This window comes from Chlamydotis macqueenii, chromosome 23 (assembly GCF_036417535.1).
Source record: "Chlamydotis macqueenii isolate bChlMac1 chromosome 23, bChlMac1.mat, whole genome shotgun sequence".
NCBI classification, from domain to species: Eukaryota; Metazoa; Chordata; class Aves; order Otidiformes; family Otididae; genus Chlamydotis; species Chlamydotis macqueenii.
Genome location: NC_141578.1, coordinates 4,233,125 through 4,251,344, shown reverse-complemented (window position 1 = coordinate 4,251,344; position 18,220 = coordinate 4,233,125). Strand labels below are relative to the sequence as shown.

Here is an 18,220-nt window from a genome sequence, read left to right as displayed (position 1 = left end):
TCCAGGGGTAGTATGCTATGCAGCTATTCCTGCCTGCAGACTTGAGGGGTGGTGGAAAGGGTCTCAGTAGTGTTACCTCTGGACCTTCGTCATGTCTGGGCTTAAATGTCCCAAACAAGAGGGTCCCCTCTGTCCCGGTGGGAGCTGTTATTCTGCTTTGGCTGTGCTGATTTCACTTTGCCTTCCAGCTTTTTAGTTGGGGAGCTGAGGAGGAAGAAACAATATATAAAGGCTAGAAAAGACTGAATAACAAATTTAAGGACACTTATTCTTTCCTCTCTTTATAGCTGACTGATATCTGCAGAATCAGAAGAGAAAGTGATGTAGCTTGCTGAAGCTAAAAGATTCCACTTATGTAAACAAAATCTGTAAGAGTGATTAACAACAAAATCTGAGGTGAGATAATAAAATGCGCAGTATAATTAAATGGAGGATTTGTGTCTTCTTTTCTGCATGCCTCTCAGCCAGATGGCAAGCAGAAAGTGTGGGAAAGAAGAGAGGGAGGGTTTCCAGTTCGAGAGAACATCACCGTCCTCTGAGAAGTGCAAAGCCTAAGTAATTAATCTTTGTGGACTAATAAGTTTTAGCCCTGCCTTTTGGCAGTGAGGGAAAGGGAGGCAAGTACTGACAGGGTCGCCCAGCCAAACTGGCGACAGCAGCATGGAGTGAGGAGTGTTGGGTGGGGGACCCAGGCATCCCCACCCTGCTCTGGACGCGGGAGGGCAGTCTCTCCCGTGCTGCTGGGAGAAAGAAGCAGCCCTGATCTGCAATTCCTACCTGTGCTCTTAACCCCCTCTTCCTCACCCAGGCGATATAAATCTAAATAACATCATGTGGAGCACCTGTCCCATAGCTGCGATGCAAGTGCAGTGCATGCGAAACAACACAGAGCTCTGGCCTTACTTCTGCCTCTCAAACAAACCTAGAGGTGAAATCGCAATTCCACTTGAACATACTACTCTCCATTTACATAGCTCTGGTTTATTTTAGAGCTGCTCCTCTATATTGGCAGCGGGAAATCCAACATATGTAAAGTAAGGATGGATGAGAGCAATGGTATGTATGTGAATATATCCAATTTCAATCCCATTTTATCCTCCCAACCTAACACAAATTCTGTTCTCGCTGCGGCTCATTTAAATAGCTGTGTTTGTGCTAGAACAACACTCTCCTTGGTATGCTCTCTGCTGCAAGCCATCCCTCAGGAGAAAAGAAATCTCCCAATGTATAATGCACCATCCAGCATGGAGTGGATTCCAGCTTTAACATTTGATTCAAAGGCCCACTCCTAGTCCATGGACTGATCAGCTCAGCATAACTCAAAGTTCGCAGGGATTATTGCTGAGGCAGGTTGAGCTATGAAATCAGTATAAATGAGTGTGAATGGGCAGAAGGTAGAAAATAATACATTCCAGTAGGCTGAAAGTGAAAGCAACCGCTTGTATCGCTGGGCTAGGAGCTCTGCCAGTACGTATCAATCTGCGGTGGAGTCATATCCATGGGAGATCTGGCATGGAAATTACCAGAGGAGCTGCACCATGTCTACACCAGTGTCCAGCAAGATCAGAGACAAGGCTGTTTGCTTTGAAGGGGTCACTGTTGACTCTTTCAGAAGGAATGACCCAAACCTTTACCGCAGGTTTAAATTTGCCGTGCCATGGAAAAACAAGGAGAGTTTCCCCTTGAAGGGCAAACTGCTCCTAAAATCCCTACATAAGCTTCACTGCAGGTCAGAGCTGTGTCCATACCATCCCCTCTTGCCCAGCTATTTTACTCCAGTGGTTTCCCAGGATGAGAGCTGCCCTGTGCCATCCAGGAAGGAACATTGCCCAGTGACGGCAAAAAAAGAAAGTGAACATGAGCTGTCTGGATTTGCTTCCTGGACCATTTCCCACCACAGTGATGGTGGGGCTGATGCTGCGAAGACTTCCATAAGGAGATCCACCAATGTGACTTTGCTGAGATATCTCCCTCTGTTCTTACATTTTGACCCAGACAAGCTCCAGCAACAACGGTTTGCTTTTATCCCAGCTTTCAGTTGTGCCAATGGCTTAGAGAGATATGGCTGTTTGTGACAGTAACCGTATGAACCCCCTGTCTTGTCCTGCAGCAACAACCATGCTGCCCAAATAGGCACCAAAGTGCAAGGGGACCTTCAGCTTTTGGAATTAAACTCCTTCCTGTATCAGGAGTTTGAGTAGTGGGAAAGAAGCAAATATTCTTCTGCTGGAAGGAGATGGATGGACCTCAACCATCCTCCCAGGCATGATTTCCACTGTCAGGGCTATATGTCTTGTTAAAAGGCAAAATGCTCTCCAAGTTGCAGGACAGATCTGTATCCACAGTGCCCTGGAAAGCTGCTTTGGCAGCCAGCAGCACCGAAGTCCATGCCTGCAAGCAGGCAGGAATATCTTGCTGCTCCATAAACTGAACAAGAGTTTTGTGGCAGCATGAGCAGGCAAACAGTTTGGGGATAGAGGCAGGGAAAGGAGGAGGAGGAGGAGAGAGAAGAATGAAAGCAGTACTGACTTTCTAACCTAATAAGAAGCTCAGCAGGCTGAGGACATGACATATGATCGGGAGGATGAGAAGCGGTGTTCTTGGGTCACACCTGTGCCGCGGCTGTGAGTGACAGGGTGTTAAATTGGCGCAGTCGGCTCCCAAGTAAGTCTTGACACTTCCCCTGGTGACATATGCAGGACTGTCGACCAAATGCCATGGGATAAGATGAGGGGGTGGGATGGCAGGTTTTTTTTCAAGCAGCCCCTCTGTCGGGGGTGGAAGGGTTCATCTGCTGCTCATGCTTTTTGGTGTGCTGCACGCTCCCCTCTTCAGGTGTCTTGTGAAGATGGTGCAGATCTATTTCTACCCCTCTGCTTACACCGGTCCTGTCTTGATACTTCAAGAGGAGACACACAGAGGATGGCATGCCTGCTCTTCCCGTTTGATATCTGAGTCACTGCCAGCAGGCCTAAGGCAGTTTCTGGGCTCGCTGGGAAGGTGGAGGCTGTCCCCTCCTTGCTGTCCCATCTTCCCACATCCAGCTCAGGATATTTACAGCCAAGATATTAGAGAGATGCACCGTGGGCTGGGAAACTGGCTTTTCGCAGCTGAGCATCTCAGCACCACAGCCCATCTGCAGCATCAGCAGACCTGTGCTTGCCCCAGCAGCCTCTGCTGCTGCCCAGAGCTGTGGGGATGACAAAGGGGCTGCAAAAAGCAGAAACTCCGCCGTCAGCCTCATCATCGGCACTGCGGGCAGGGTAAGGGGAACAAATAGGTGCTTGTCCATGGGGATATAGGCTCTGTCACATCTGAGAGACAGAGGGCTGCCTTCTCCTGCTGCCTTCTCTGTGGTGTCAGGTACCTCCCAGGGAAGGTAGGGATGCTCTCAAGGGTTGTCTCACTAGGGAGGAAGGGAGAGGGGTCATGGATTTCTCTGCACAAAGAAGAGGCATCTGTTTCTGCTCAGATCGGTGCTGCCAACTTCCCTTCTGCAAAGGAATCACAGCTTTTCCCCAGCCCTCCAGTTCTTGAACACCACTCCTGTGTTCTCTACTCTGAAGGTCATGCAATGAAGCTGCTGGGCCAAACTCTGTCCTGGTGTAACTTCCCTGACCTGCAGAAACAAAAGAAGTTGAAAGGATGTGGTGTTTGCTTTTTTTTCCCCTGTTGTTCTTTTTATCCAAAGCAAGAGGAGTTAACTTAATTCATGGGCTTGTATCAGCTCAGGCTTAGATGCCAGCATGCATCTGCATGTCTAGGTGGAACTTCTCCAAATGGAAAGCTGTGAGCTTACAGAAACTGTGTACTAAGAGCATATTCTAATTCTGTATTTACATTAGACACTGCTCAAATTATTAGCTGTCAGTTATGCTTTCCAGTTAGTGAGCAGGGGAGGCTTGGCTTAGCACGTTCACACTTCCCATTGGAACCGAGTATGCTCTTTTAATGGGCTCCCTGGCCTCTACTAAATGTATGTTTGTTGTTGCTAACCAGATTAACAAATCTCAGCATCTTGTTGCTGCTTCCTTGCATAAATCAGGAAAGGCAAGGCGAGCTTTGCCTGATGCCCTAAACAAGATGGGCATGACAGTAAAGTGAGTGTGAATGGAGGAGCATCCCTAAAGAAGTTCTTGTGTCATGAAGGCACATTTTAGCATCTCCAGCCTCATGGTAGCAAGTGGTGGGGGTCCACCCTGGGCTCTCCCGGAGCCCCCACCAGCTCCCACTCCTGAGGGACCACAAAGTTTCCACCACTCTGGTATCATGTGTTGATCATACGTGCACAGACAGCTTGCACGCATCCATCACTACTTTTTCATTATCTTTAATTAAATTCTGATATTACGTCACAGTATTTCAGCCACTTTCATTACTTTCTTTATAGGCAGCAGCAGGAAAAAGCAATTACTGTACATCACTGCCTTGCCAAAATAAATTTTCAAGTTGATGCTTGGTTTTGCCTTTTTTAGGCTGCAAAGTATGCAAGGAACGTCCTTCCCCAGAAAATCTCCCGAGGACCCAGATCCTGATCCTGAAGAAAGCAGTGGCAAAGCTCCAGCCTGCTTGATGGGTGCCGATTAAACGACTGTAACTTGGCAGCGATGAGAGGGATGAGGGAAACGTGTGTGGGGTGGCAGGTGGCTGGGAAAGACACTTCCTTCCCCTCATAAATGTCCTTAAAACTGTCAAAACATTGGTGTAGCTTGGTCAGGGCAAGGTGAGAGGTGCTCAAACTCCCATGCTTGCTCCTGGGCAGGGTCCCCCAGAGCGATAGGACAGTGACACTGGCTGGCCCTAGATGCCGAGGCTGCTTTTGCCTTCGCTTTCTCCATTTTTGCCCCTTTCCTCAGATAAACAAGAGCTCCTGCCTAGCACCGTTCCCGCTCTTAAGAGGTCCGCTGACCTCCCCAACATGGCGGAACCAGCGACCCTGCCTTCACAAGATGGCGGGAGCAGCAGCCGGGAAGCCGAGCTTTCCCTCGACCTTCTCAATATGGCGCCGTTCCACCGCCTCCCTTATCAACATGGCGCCGACCGTGCGTGCGGGGGAGGCCGCATAAACGGGGCGTTTGCCCTTCCCAAGATGGCCGCCCGAGGAGAACCTGCGGCGGGCCGTTCCCAAGATGGCGGCGGCGCTTCCCTCCTCACAGAGCACTTCCGGTGGGGCCTGGTGTCAGCGCCGCGGCCATGGCGGAGCTGACAGACGCGGAGCTCCGCAGGGAGCTGATGGCGCTCGGTTACCGGCCGGGGCCCATCACCGCCACCACCCGCAAGGTCTACGTGAAGAAGCTGGACTCCCTGCGGGCCGAGGTGGGGGCGGCCCGGCACAGGGGCCGTGCCGCGCCACCCAGCCCGGCCCGCACCCCCGCCAGGCCGCAGCAGGCCTCGCCCTCGCGGCAGCGCTCCGGCTTCAACCTCAGCTCCGTCGGAGCCGCCCGCGACAGTGAGGAGGAGGATGAGGAGGAGGAGGAGGAGGATGAGGAAGAGGAGGAAAGGAGGCAATCGCCCGCGTCCCGCTGGGGGACGTCTAGGGAGGGCGATGGGGTGTCCTGGGGGGACTCCCGGGGGTCCCCGCCGGGCCGGGGCTCAGGGCTTGGCTCCAGGGCTGAGGGGGGCCTGTCCCGGGACAGCTTTGGGGGGCTGAGCCCCTCGGTGCAGTGGGAGGCGTCTGCAGAGAGAAGCGTGGGGACTGGGGCCAGGCTGGGGGCATCCCTCGGTGGGCTTGGGGGGCTGAGCTCCCCCTCCCAGTGGGACACGTCTATAGAGAGAAGTGGGGGGCTTGGGGCAGGGTCCAAGTCATTCCTGGATAGATCTGGGGGGCTGAGCCCCACATCGCAGTGGGACCCATCTGCAGAGAGAAGCAGGGGGCTCAGTGCTGGGCTGGGGGCGTCCCTGGATGGGTTTCGGGAGCCGAGCTCCTCGTCCCAATGGAGCACGTTTACAGAGAGAAGCGAGGAGCGCAGCGCCGGGTCAGAGCCATCCCTGGATGGGTTTCGGGGTTCAGGCTCCTCGTTGCAGTGGGACACCTCAATAGCGAGAAGTGGGGGGCTCAGCGCTGGGTTGACGCCATCCTTAGACAGGTTTCGGGGGTCAGACTCCACATCCCAGTGGAGTACGTCTGCAGGGAGAAGTGGGGGGCTCAGCATCAGGGCTGGGTCGGGGACATCCCTGGATGGGGTTGGGGGGCTGAGCTCCACGTCTCACTGGGGTACCTCCACAGGCAGGAGTGGGGGGCTCGGTTCCAAACCCCTTTCCAGCGATGAGAGTGGGGGTCTGAAGTCTGGGAGCTATTGGGGCACGTCAGGAGGAGGAATTGGGGGGCAGAGCTCGCGAGCGCAGTGGGAGACAGCAGGGGAAAGGAAGGGGCTCTCCTCTAACAGCTCATGGAGGCAGGAAAGCGAGGGGACCCGCTGGGGCACCTCGACGGGATCTGGGGGCTTGAGTTACCAGTTTGGGAGAGGGAAAGAGAACTTGGCCTCCAGCGTTCGGAAGGAGGCAGACAGGGAGCTGAACCCCGGCAGCCGGGGAGGGGGATTGATGCGGCGGTTCCCGTGGAGGGCTACGAGCGATGCGGGGCTGTCCTCCGGGAGCTGGTGGGACATGTCGAGAGCAGGACAGGGAGTAACCTCACGCACTCACTTGTTGCGGTCAGCCCCCAAGCAGCAGACGGAAGGAAAGGGCAAAGGCCTGGAGTACTACCTTTCCCAGTTCCTTTGCCTCGCCAGCTTTGTGCTGCTGATGGTTTTCCTGGGCATCCTTCTGGTGAAGATGATTGGGTCCGGCTGGCTTGACAGGAGAGAGGAGAACTGTACGTGCACTGGTTTAATCCTGGTTTTAAACTTTATTCTTCACCTTTCTTTTCTGCTTTCCGTTTATTGCTTCCATCGCCATCACATTTATCATTCTAATTGCCGTAACTTGACATTTCTCCCGTCCCCATTTCCATCTCCCCTTGCTCATGGGAAACCTTGTTACTCATGGAAAGTAAGTCAAATGTGTGCTTTTTTTTTCAAATGAGTTTGGCCTTCGCTTCTTCAAAACCATGGGTTTTATGGAGAGTGACGTTCCTGCCAGGCCAAGGATGTATTTTATGATTGTCCGTTGTGTAACATCATGTCTGTGTAATTGCCCGTTGTGTGTTTTTAACGGTAGCCTCTGCAAAGCGCAGCCCTTGGTGGCCTTTATCCTGGCCACGGGAGAAGTACAGCGGTTGAATTGGTACTTGGGCACTTCAAGTGTGGCAGAGCTTTGATGAGAAATGAAAAGGGGCTTTCCTGTTTAAAGCAGAGTTTCCCGTCTAGAGGAGATGGAAATATTGTCATTTCGTGGCTTTGAACTGAAGGAAGAGGGCTGGGGTGTGGCTGGGAAGGTGCGAGAACTGAAACGCTGTGCCTGGAGCTGTTTGTGCACTTTGCAGGGGCTAGGAAAGCTGTTTTCTGCTTTCTCAAAGTCACAATAAAACTCTGCGATGTCAGTGAATTTCTGATGCTCCCTTTACGACTGTTAGCTGTTTCAAAACCAATGGAATTTTAAAGCAAGAAATCTTGCAGCACAGCTGCGAACACTTTAAATTCTCAGGTAGTTAAGATTGCTGGGAAGTGCTGGTGTGGTGAACCGGTGGCGGGTGTATATCCAGTTGTTGGGGTGGGAGGGAGCTGTTAAACCAAAGGCCAGAATCTGCAGAGCTGGTAGCTCCAAGTAAAATAAATCCTCGGCTTTTGCCTTGAGGAGGCTTGATTTAAATTCCTGTTATCCCTGTGGTATTTCAGGTGACCATGGCATGCAGCAAATGGCATTGCTGGATTGTAAAAGATCCGTGTTGGTGGTTGGGGAGCGTGAAACATCTGCTTCAAAGGAGCTATTCAAATGTTCAGACCCCACTTTTTTTAACTTTCCAGCTGAACAGGGTTCATCATTTGCACCCCGTTCATTTGTTTTGCTTTCAGCGCTGCCTACCAAAGCGGCGCTTTGAATGCTGTTTGCACAGCAAGGTACTGTGTAGAGTGAGAATGGAAGAGCCGGGCTTTAAAGTAGAGCCTTCTTTTAAAAAGGTAATTACTTTCTTGATCAAAAGTCTTGTTTTGCAGCCAGCTAACTCACCCTTTCCTTTTCTCTCGTAGCTAATCTCCTGTCTGTGGATTGTGACAAAAGAGTGGATGATGTAAGCGTATATTTGTTTATCCTCAAGTATTGCGGATAGGGGATTCTCGTAGAAGAGTAATTATTCTAGATAACTTGCACCAATATCGGTATCACAATAAAATTATTAGTTCTATCATTTTACAGAGAAGTTGTGATTTGATGAGTTGGAATTAATGGGTCAGATTAAATTAGGACTGTATATGAGACTCTAAAAGATAAAAATTTTAAATTCTCAATTATGTGAATCAATTTCTTTAACAGTTGTAACAGAAGCGATATTGGTTTGCAATAGAGCTGTGTTCAGCTTTACAAATACAAGACGTAATCCAGCTAATTCCCTGAAATCCATCATGTACAGCCCTGGTTTTTTTTAGTCATGACGTGTTATTATTAGGAGAGAGAAAATTTCTTACTGGATTCAGAGCTATGGTTAGCCTCCTGTGATGTTCTGGAGGCAAAGAATCCATCTGTGGTCGGTCTGAGGGGCTGCCTGGTGGTGCAGACTGGGCTGTGAGCTGGGGGAGCTGGTGGCCCTTTCGGAGGATGCGCTGGAATTTCTGAGTCAAAAGCGAGCTAGATCTTTGCTGCAGGTGTGTTTAACTCAAACTAGTGATGCCTGGCTGAGCCAAACCCTGCTGCTGGTACTTCGTTTTGGTGTTTTTAGCTAGTCTGACCACTGACCTGTTGCTGCTGGTCTGTTCATGTTTGTTACCTGTTTCTGACTTTCAGTTCTGTCAAGCTAAACAGAAGGACGTAATCATGAACGTGCTGCACGAGTTGTATAACTACCTGTCCATACAAGCTGGTAAGTTCAAATTGTCGTTACAAAACACTTATGAGCATTCAGCAAACCGTCTCTCCCAGCTGTCTGGATGGTTTTAACCTCAGTTTGAAGAGAAGGATTTTTGGAACAGTCAGTTCCACTTGAAGATCTCTGAGAAAGTCAGGTAATAGAAAAATAGAAAAAAAAGTGTTTATTTTTATTCTGACTAGTGCTTAGCTAATGCTCTCGTATCACTGTGCTCTTGTGGAGTGGTCCTTATTTGCACTTGATATATTGGGAATTTGAGGTAGAGATATTCAGCTTTATGGTTCTTTTCTATCAGCATCTTGAAGTTGTCTTTAGGACACTCAGAGCCAGGAAGTGTAAACTGGTGTGTTCTTACAAATAAAGTTAAAGTGACTTAAGAAATTGCCAGCTCTCTGCTGAAATGTGGCAGCTTATTATGTGAGTGCTTCTCTTTTTTTTTTTTTTTTTTTTTTTTTTTTCCCCCAGTACAGAGTAAGACAGGCTCTCTTAGCTGAGGAGCTAACTGAGCACAGTAGTTCGGCCAGTCTGTACTGTGTATGAGCAAATCCGGTCCATAACTAGTATTTTGTGGTGGAAAAGGATGCTAAAAATTCAGTGGATGAGTAAAAACTTATTCAGCAAGGTGTAGAATAACCAGTAAGGGCACTTAAGTTCCATTTTCTAGATTTCAGACCTCAGTAGTGCTGAATCCTTTAGATACTTAAGCTTCACAGCATTTCTAGATCGTTTCAAATCAGAGTTCAGGACCTGTGAAGCTTCCACCAATTTTACATAGTCTCTTAGCAAATAATTGTTTAGTCAACTTTGTGAAGGTAAATTTAGAAGGTTTAGTTCTTCGCCAGCATTTCTGCGCCTGGGTGGAAGGCAGAGCTGTGATTTAGGCTCCTCAGAAGCATTTTCAGTGCTGATCATTAACTCTGACACCGCAGTCTTTTGATACCCAATGGAAGGAGCCCCTCTGCAGGGCGTTAGGTCACAGAGGTGGTTATGTACTCTGCAAGGGGGAGAAATGGTATTTTTTTTTTAATCCCTTCATTCTGTGTTGAGTAGCTCACACACTGAAGCGTGAGGTTTGATTAGCCTTATCCAACCTGTGTGCGGTGGCTGAGCATTTTATTAATAGTCATAATCTTACCTGCCTACAGTGTAAATCTTACCTTGTAATCATTTTGCCCGAAGCTATAGCTGATTTTAAAGGATAGCATTTCCAGACAGTTCAGTGTATTGCTGAACTGTTCGAGGACTTTTTTTTTCAAAAGGTTATTTCTGTTTGACTTTTTTTTTTCCCAGGTAATTTTGAATGCGGAAACCCTGAGAATCTAAAAAGCAAATGCATTTGGGTTAGTGAAGCGAAGGATCACGTGGTGGTGAGTAGGCTGTGAACAGCTATTGTTATTACATAGTGCTTAGTCTCTTACAAGGCAATAAATAATGGATACTAAAGTAATTCACCATCTGTTTTACTTCCACATCCTGTTTTGATTCTTTCCCATATCTCTGTCTTCCCCTTTGGCCAGTCCTGTTCTCAGCAGTTCTTTGGAAAATAATCTTCTCCTACATCTCTGATTCAGCCCCTGTAAATCTAACTTAATGGTTTGTTGTTTCACCATAGTCATCAGTCTTCCGAAGCCAGACATTTCTCTGGATTGAGGGCTGGGCAGAAGAAGGATTTTTCTATACCCCAAAGTGTCAGAAGACAGACTGCTTTGATGTAGCGTTCCATTTCTTTCGTGGTAAACTGTCAGTAAGATTATGTTGTATTTAGTGGTTAGTCTTAACAGTCTGGGATAGTGGTATTTTACAGAGTGCTTCATGCATCATCTACCCTAGCCAGAAGACTTTAGTCCAGACGGAGCTTCAGGTTCAGTTCTCCTTCCTCCAGCTTGCAGAATTATGATTAGCATTAACATAAGGACAGACCATGTAGAAGGAATTTTCCTAGTACTGTAATGAAATAATGTTATTCAGTATTTTAAATGAGTGGGGAACTAATCTGCTTATGGATTCTTCTGAACAGAATATCACTGGTAGTTCCCCACAGAAGTTTGAAGCTGCCTTGCACTGGATACTAAACAGTAACAAGGATTTAGGAATATGGTAAGTGGAAGCCCACTGTATCAAAGTTACCTTTCTTGGTCTTGGCTGATACGTAATTTGACATCCTCCATGGTGGGCCCTAAAAGCTCCCGTCCCTCATTAGATTTCAGAAGATAATCTGGGATTGGCTTTGTCAGCGCTTGCTGGGCAAGCTTCCAAACGAAAAGTACAGCTCTGCAACACAAATTGGCAACTGAGCTCATTCCTTCGGAGTCTGTTTCCCAGCCTTTGCCCTGGGGGACATTGCGTTCATGAATGCGCTGCCTTGCAGATGAGGCATAAATCTGTGGCCGGGGCTGATTATGGCCATCACCAGTTGGGTTGTCCTTCCTGTGAGGTTTAGGAGTGGTGGTCCTGGTGTCCTCTCGTGATCCTGCGGCTACAGCACACTTCTTAAACTTGCCCATATAGTCACCTTTCCCAAGATAACTTTTATCCAGTACTGTTACTGTAGACAGAACTTCGGTATCATGTGGAGCTGCATCCTTTGACCAAAGGATTTATTGGACAGCAAAGCACTGTAGGTAACATCACCCATATTCTGAGATCCTTTGGAGCAAGTCCCGATGAGGAGGAGAGGAGAATAGATTGCTGAATGGTATCTCTTCTTTAGTATCAGTTATCTTTCTGGCAGAACACACAGTACGTGTTAAAATGAACGTAGGGTGCCGGCTGGCCATCGGTGGGGCTTTTTTCTCTTGGGTTTCTCAGCTAGCAGTCACTTTAGTAGGTGAGAAATAGCAGAAATACTTTTTTTTTTTTTTCAGGTAAAAAAATACAACATCCAGGGTATAACCTAATGAAAGACTGTTATCCAGAGTCCGCAGGCATCATTATCTTCCTCCGGGAAATGTGGGCTGCCTCCAGTCTGTGCTAACTCTGAAGTCTAACATTTGTTTGCATTTTAACGTTGCTAAATGCATCTCTGATTAAATGAATTGTAACAGTAGTAACGCTGGAGTTGGTGGGCATAGCTTGTATGAATTCCCACTGCTTGATTTTTCTCTAAAAAATTGCTGCTGCTGCTGCTGTGATCTACGGATCAGAAAGCGTCTACTGCTTTGATTATTGGCGTGTGGCAAATTCCCAGGACAGGACATCGTCTCCTTAGTGGCAGATTTGGATTTGTAGGTGGGCTGGGATCTAGAGTTTTCAAATTCATATTTTTATACAGCAGCACTGTTCATGTCAGGAGCCGTGTGATACAATATATTCCCATTTTTTAAATTTTCATAGTTAGCAACTCTGCCGGCTGTTCGCCGAATGGATCCACTTTCATGAAGTCTGCATAGCGTGCAGAATGAGTGTTCAGCATGCTTAAAATCCTGCGGGTGGCATTTTTAGCAAATGCTACATGAGATTATTTTTCCTAGGTGCTAGTCTGAGAGGCAGAACTGAAAATGAGCTCTGCATTGGGTGATTCTGCTGCATATTTTAAATATCTTCATGGAATTTGGATTGTAAATAAGACAAGGGGGTGGGAAACAACTGTGTGTCTCCAGCTACTGTAGAATCCAGTAACCAAATACAAGCTGTCAGCAGTTTGTGAGCTGTACTCTAGAAAATTGAGAAAAAGTCTTTGTCTAATAGGTTATTCATTGCAAACCTAGAATGAATTAGTAGCTTAAAAAAATAAAATCCTCTTTAGTCCAATTCCTCTCAATCTGATGGCTCTCACTTGGATTCCTTGATGCTGTTGGCTGAGAGTATCTGCTAAGGAAAGCGCATCAGTAGATCTGTGTATGAAGAAGTGAGGTGAAAGCATATCGGGTAGCACAGCAGGTGTGTGGAAATGATTTTGCAGGAGGATGTGTTATCGATTTTGCCATGAATGCTTTCTGAGGGTGTGTCTGTCTCTCGTTGCAGATACAGTTGATGTGTTGTCACTTTTCTAGCTAAACTGTTTATGCTCATCTGTGCTGAGGAAAACAGCGCAACCTCCACGGACATTCGCAGTCTCCCTCAACTGCTTTCTCTCTCTGCAATTGCTGATGAGTGACTCAGTAAACATTTCCATTTCTCTGTGCTGGGAGGTGGGAATCCAATTTAAAGTTTAATCTTCTGCACGCTGAGAGGTGCTGTCAAAGAGTCTGCGGAGGGAGACTTCAGTTTGCCAGTGGGAGTTCCAGCCCTGCTGCCTTTTCTAAAGCCATATCCATTCCTTGCTAAGCAGCCAGTCCCAAAATGTTCTGGAAAGAGGAGCTGCAAGGATGTTGGTGTGTTTTCTGTGTAGCGTACAGAACGAGTTATTGCATCCGCAGTCTGTTTGTTCTCCCTGTCTTGATTAAAGACTGCAGTTGGAGTGTCTGCTCTCTTCAGTGAAGATTTTCTGCCTCTTCCCATCAGGTTGAAAGGCAGAGACCTTTCGGAACCAGTTACCAAAGTGGAGGAAGTGTTCTGTCTGGAATCGGCCCATCCTCAGATGGGGCTCGGCTGTCGTTTTCGTCGGGCAGTGGTCACTGCCATTGTGAACCTCTTCCTGTTTTTCTGGAGTAAGTCGTGGGTGTTAGCAATCAGCTTCTCCCCTTGCTAGTGGCAGAGATGAACTTGTGCGTGCACACGTGTTCTCCCAGCCATATGAAATTACTAACAGAGGTGAAATAAATCTGCTGATGAGTTAATTTCTAGTTAACCTTTGTTGTGGCAGCAGAGGGAGACCTGTAGACCTGCTCTTGTGCTGCGAGTGCTTAACACTTACTTTAAATCAGTGAGCTGATTAGCTCTCTGGGTATTCCTCAAGTACCCATTACTGTGGTCTACAAAATAAGTATGTTAACCTACGTAAAAGGTTTGGTTTTTTCTTTCTTTTCTCCCAGTAAGCTGCAAAGTCTTCTAGTCTCTTTAATAATGACTTGTAGCATTTCAGTGTTAGAGGTTTTTAATGGCGTAGTCTGTCATGCCCCAGCTGAGACAGAGGTCTTCCTGAGCGAGGCGATAACGAGAGATGAATGTGGACTAGAAGAGTTTATAATCTAGCCAGACAAGGTGGGGGGGGTGAAAGGGGATAGTTATGTTTATTGCAGAGACTGAGATGCTAAAGTTAGCTTATGTCAAAATGGTGGAATTTGTCAATGCTAAACCTTCAATATAGATCTCCTGAATTTCAGGCTGGCACTGGAGCCCCAGGCTTTATTTCCTTATCAAGCAGCTATCTTCGGAGCAGTGGAGCTTGACAGTCTTCCTAAGTGATTATCGTGGGGGAGGCCTCTAGCAAAGAAATAGCTCTGGGACTTGGAGAATTGAAGGCCTGTGGTTGTGCTGAGGTTTCTGTGCTGGTTGGGGGGGAATCTCCGTGATGAGGCCTTCAGACCGCCTCTTCCGACATCCAGACATGCTTTTCTGCTGCCAGCATTGTCAGTACCAAGGTTTTTGCAGGGTGCAGCTGCACTGGTGAACAAAATGAATTGCTTGGATTCAGTTCCAAGCAGGCCTGGGGAATGAAAGCTGCCTCTGGGGAGGGGCACTGTCAGAAATAAAACTGCTAGGATCCAGCAAGTACATGTCTGTCAGTTACTGAATTCCTTTTTTTTTTTTCTATTCATTCTTCTAGGTCTGATAACTCTTTGGGGGATCCTGATCTTCCTTAGGTATCGCTGGCGGAAGATGGAGGAAGAGGAGCAAGCCATGTATGAAATGGTGAAGAAGATCATAGGTAGAATCCAGTAGCTGTGTAAATGCATGTAGCCCTGTTCTCCTCTCTGCAATGTTGAGGTCTCTCACCGTTTTGTCCTCCTGCCCTCCAGCTGTTGTCCAGGACCACTATAAGGAATGGGAACGGAATTTGGAACGCTACCCCTATGTGGGCATTCTGCACGTTCGGGACAGCCTCATCCCTCCTCAAAGCAGGTGAGCTGAGTTTTAGTCATTAAGGAGGACTGGCAGCATGTGTCACTCGGCTCAGCTGAAAAGTGCAGTTATGGGGCACCGGGCCGCGAGCAGACGGCTGACGGGAAGCTGGACTGCAGGAGTCTGCCTGGCCTTTCAGTTTATAAAGGATTTTGACATAACTCAGGCTGTGTCTTAACCTGCTGCAGAGCGATGTGACAGTCCTGGGGCTGGTATTTTGTGCGGTCACACAGCTGTACTGTCATTGTTCTATCAAACACTAATTGGATTTTGTTTTGCTTGGGCATGGAGCATCTGATTTTCTCTCCTTCATCTAATGTTTGTAGGATGCCATCCTCTTTCTCAGCCTTCGTGCATTATTCTCCAGACAGGTGCTGTGCTTTTCAGAGCAAACCTTCCCATGAGCTGAACAGGTTTTGGGAGGCTTTTCCGAAGTGGTTGTGTGTGTTGCTGCCTGCAAAGTTACCGGTTTGAGTTGGGCAGCTTGGAAAGGGAGATGTGAGGTGGCTGGTCTTGGTGCTTTTTAGAAAAGGAAATGTGATTGAGATAGTTGCTCCTTCGGTGGTGGGGCCTGGGGGCGGCAGCCTGGTCCTCACTGGTTTACGTGCCGCTTGCTCCGTCTCTGCAGGAATGTTCCTTGTGTTTTGGTTAAATAGAGCTACTTGATTCTCCTGATAGCACAGAATGCCACGTGTGCTGCAGAGTCTTAAACATTCTCGTTCTTTATCAGTCACAAAACTCCTTTTCCTACTCGTGGTAATTTCAGCTCTTTGAACTGATCTCTGTGTGTGGTGCCCAGAATTACTGGACACTGATTCAAAACTGGAGGGAACTTCAGTTTGCCCTCCCTGGCCCTCCCAGATCTCTGCATGCAAGTAGGGTGAGGGCAGTTTCCTAATTGAGTCCCTTTGCAATTGAATTGAGCTCGAAATTTAGGGCAGACGTCAATTACTGGTACTGACAGAGGGTCTCGTCGTCTCCCCGAGGCAGAGCCTGCATCTTTATGTCCCGGCCTGAACCAGAATTCTGGTTTAATCCCCTTGCTGTCTGCACAGGGAACAGGAGGCAGCTAGTGGTGGCTTGATAGCAGCCACAATTGCTGTAAGCAGGAAAGCACAATGAGGATATGATTCTAATTTATTTTCTTTTTGTTGCAGAAAAAAAATGAAGCGGGTCTGGGAGAGAGCTGTGGACTTTCTGGCTTCAAATGAGTCACGGATTCAGACAGAGTCGCACAGAGTAGCAGGAGAAGATATGCTAGTGTGGAGATGGACTCAGCCTTCCTATGTCTCCGATTCAGAGCACTAAAGAGGAGCAGAGGCTGAGCAACTGTGGATATGGACCCCTGTAAGGGGACAGTCCCTTCTCCAGTGGTGGGAAAGAGCAGGTCACGGTCCTAATCTCCTAAGGTTGGGGATTGCACCTATCTGTTTGCTCTTCTTTCTGAAAATCTTCACGTGTGAAAATTCAGGGCAATAATGTTGGCTTGGAAAGAAGATGGGCTTGAGCTGACGGGCAGCTGGAATTGCACCAAAGTGAGCCTTCCAGCAGATTTCTGGCTTCCATAGGCAAGCAAACCTGGAACAACTCTTTAAAAAGGAAAAAAAAAAAAGCATACCTAGTATTGAGGGGCTTAGGATCTCCCTGACAGAGGTTAGGTGTTTAAAATTTGACCTTAATTCTACAAAAGCCAACTGGTGGCAACGCCCATCAGGGAATGTGTTTAAAGAAGATTACAATTTCCCATGGAAACATTAGGGTGGCGGTTAAGATGCATTTTGTTAGAATTTGTTTTTATTAGGACAAAAACAATGATGAAAGCACTTGCTGCTTCCTAAGGAGGAAAATGTTTGTGTGGGCTTCACCCTTTAAAAATGAGGAAGAGGGGAGGAAGGTCAGGTGAAGGGTAGTCTTAGCGGGAGGGCAGTCTGACGTGCCTTGGTGGTTTGGGCTGGGCTGGGTGGGATGGAAGAGCGGTTGTGACCCTGTTACACTTTTTAAGTCTGCAGTCTGTGTGCTTTATGATTTCTGGGAGGGGTGGGAGGGGGATTTGGGTGGAAAATAAAGGACATAGAAGCTTCCGAAAGCGCTTTCTTGTGACTACAGCCAAAGGGACTGCTTCATGGGCTATTAAAGGTCAGCTTTGGAAAGGCTTTTAGGGCTGAATGTACGTGTTTATCCTGGGCAGCTGCAATGTGTGTGCTGTGTATCGGAGCAGAGATGTACCGTGCGTGGAGCGTCGGTACAGGGATTGCCAGGTCAGCGTTCCTGTAGCCTCACAACAGGTACAAGGAGCAGCGATCGATCCTCTGTTCACGCTGCAGGCATCGTATTTTGTGTCTGTAGTCATTTGGTTACTTAAGTTTCTTTTTACGTCCTGCAAACGAGTGTTTGTTTCTAAGAAAATCGCACCAGTGTGTGGCAGTTTAGGCTAGGCAGAGATACTGCTAATCTGCTCTTCCCAGATTGTACAACAGCTGTCCAGCTCACCACTGAGACAGCAAGGACCAAATTCCTTTCTGGCATAAGACAGTAACACCTGCAGAGAGAAGCCAGCGCTGATTTGAACCCGTTTAACCAGTAATGATGTTGTCCCTAGCAGCATGGGTACAGGGGGAACGCTTGTATTCATCTCTGACGCTGGATCACGGAGAGCTTCCTCTCCGGGCTCTGGGCTGGCTTAGGAGGGCGGCCGAAGCCCTGCTCCCCACGCCGCCGCGTATGAGGTGGGTTCCTTGTGCCAGTCCCTGCTCGCCTCCCAGCATGAGGGGGAGAACCGCAGAGACTCCTCGCATACCTCCTGCTGGTGGCCATCAGCCAAAACGAGCGGAGAGAGCAGATTGCTGCAGAAACAAAACGCAGGGAGGTCTTTCCCATGAAATGGGAAGTGCCCTGCGTGGAGTGGACTCTTGCCCCGTATTTTCTTTCCGGTTGCAAAGGGAGGGTGTTTGAACAGGAGAGGAGACTCGGCAGCTATCTTCAAAACAATTACCAGCTTCTTCCACTGTTAATAAAACAGGGGCGAAAGGGAAGGCAGCCTGGATTTCTTCTAAAAGGTTGTAACAAGATATTCACTGCTGCCATCAAAACTTTTGCAAACGCCGGTGCCTACATTCTTAAGCCTTTTTAAAATATTTGTGAGGTTTGGGTTAGCTTTTTTTAAACCGTCCAAATCCAGAAGTGAAGAGTCAGGCATTGCAGTCATCTTTTTGTATTAAACTTGTTTTTGTAGAATAAATTTCTCTGGCTTGGTGCTGTTTATTATATGTTCAATTTAGCTCTGTAAATCAATATATAAAATAAATTTATTACAAATAA

The 18,220-nt window shown here is 47.8% G+C and overlaps 1 protein-coding gene across 1 annotated transcript; it reads left to right on the top strand.

The window, feature by feature from the left end:
• Window positions 1-5,139: 5,139 nt before the first annotated feature.
• Window positions 5,140-18,220, top strand: LEMD2 (LEM domain nuclear envelope protein 2). The gene is made up of 9 exons (XM_010127242.2): window positions 5,140-6,814; window positions 8,127-8,167; window positions 8,878-8,953; window positions 10,250-10,326; window positions 10,977-11,056; window positions 13,403-13,548; window positions 14,607-14,708; window positions 14,800-14,902; window positions 16,060-18,220. The coding sequence occupies exons 1-9, from the start codon at window positions 5,194-5,196 to the stop codon at window positions 16,208-16,210; spliced, it is 2,397 nt and encodes a 798-aa protein (XP_010125544.2). The 5' UTR covers window positions 5,140-5,193; the 3' UTR covers window positions 16,211-18,220.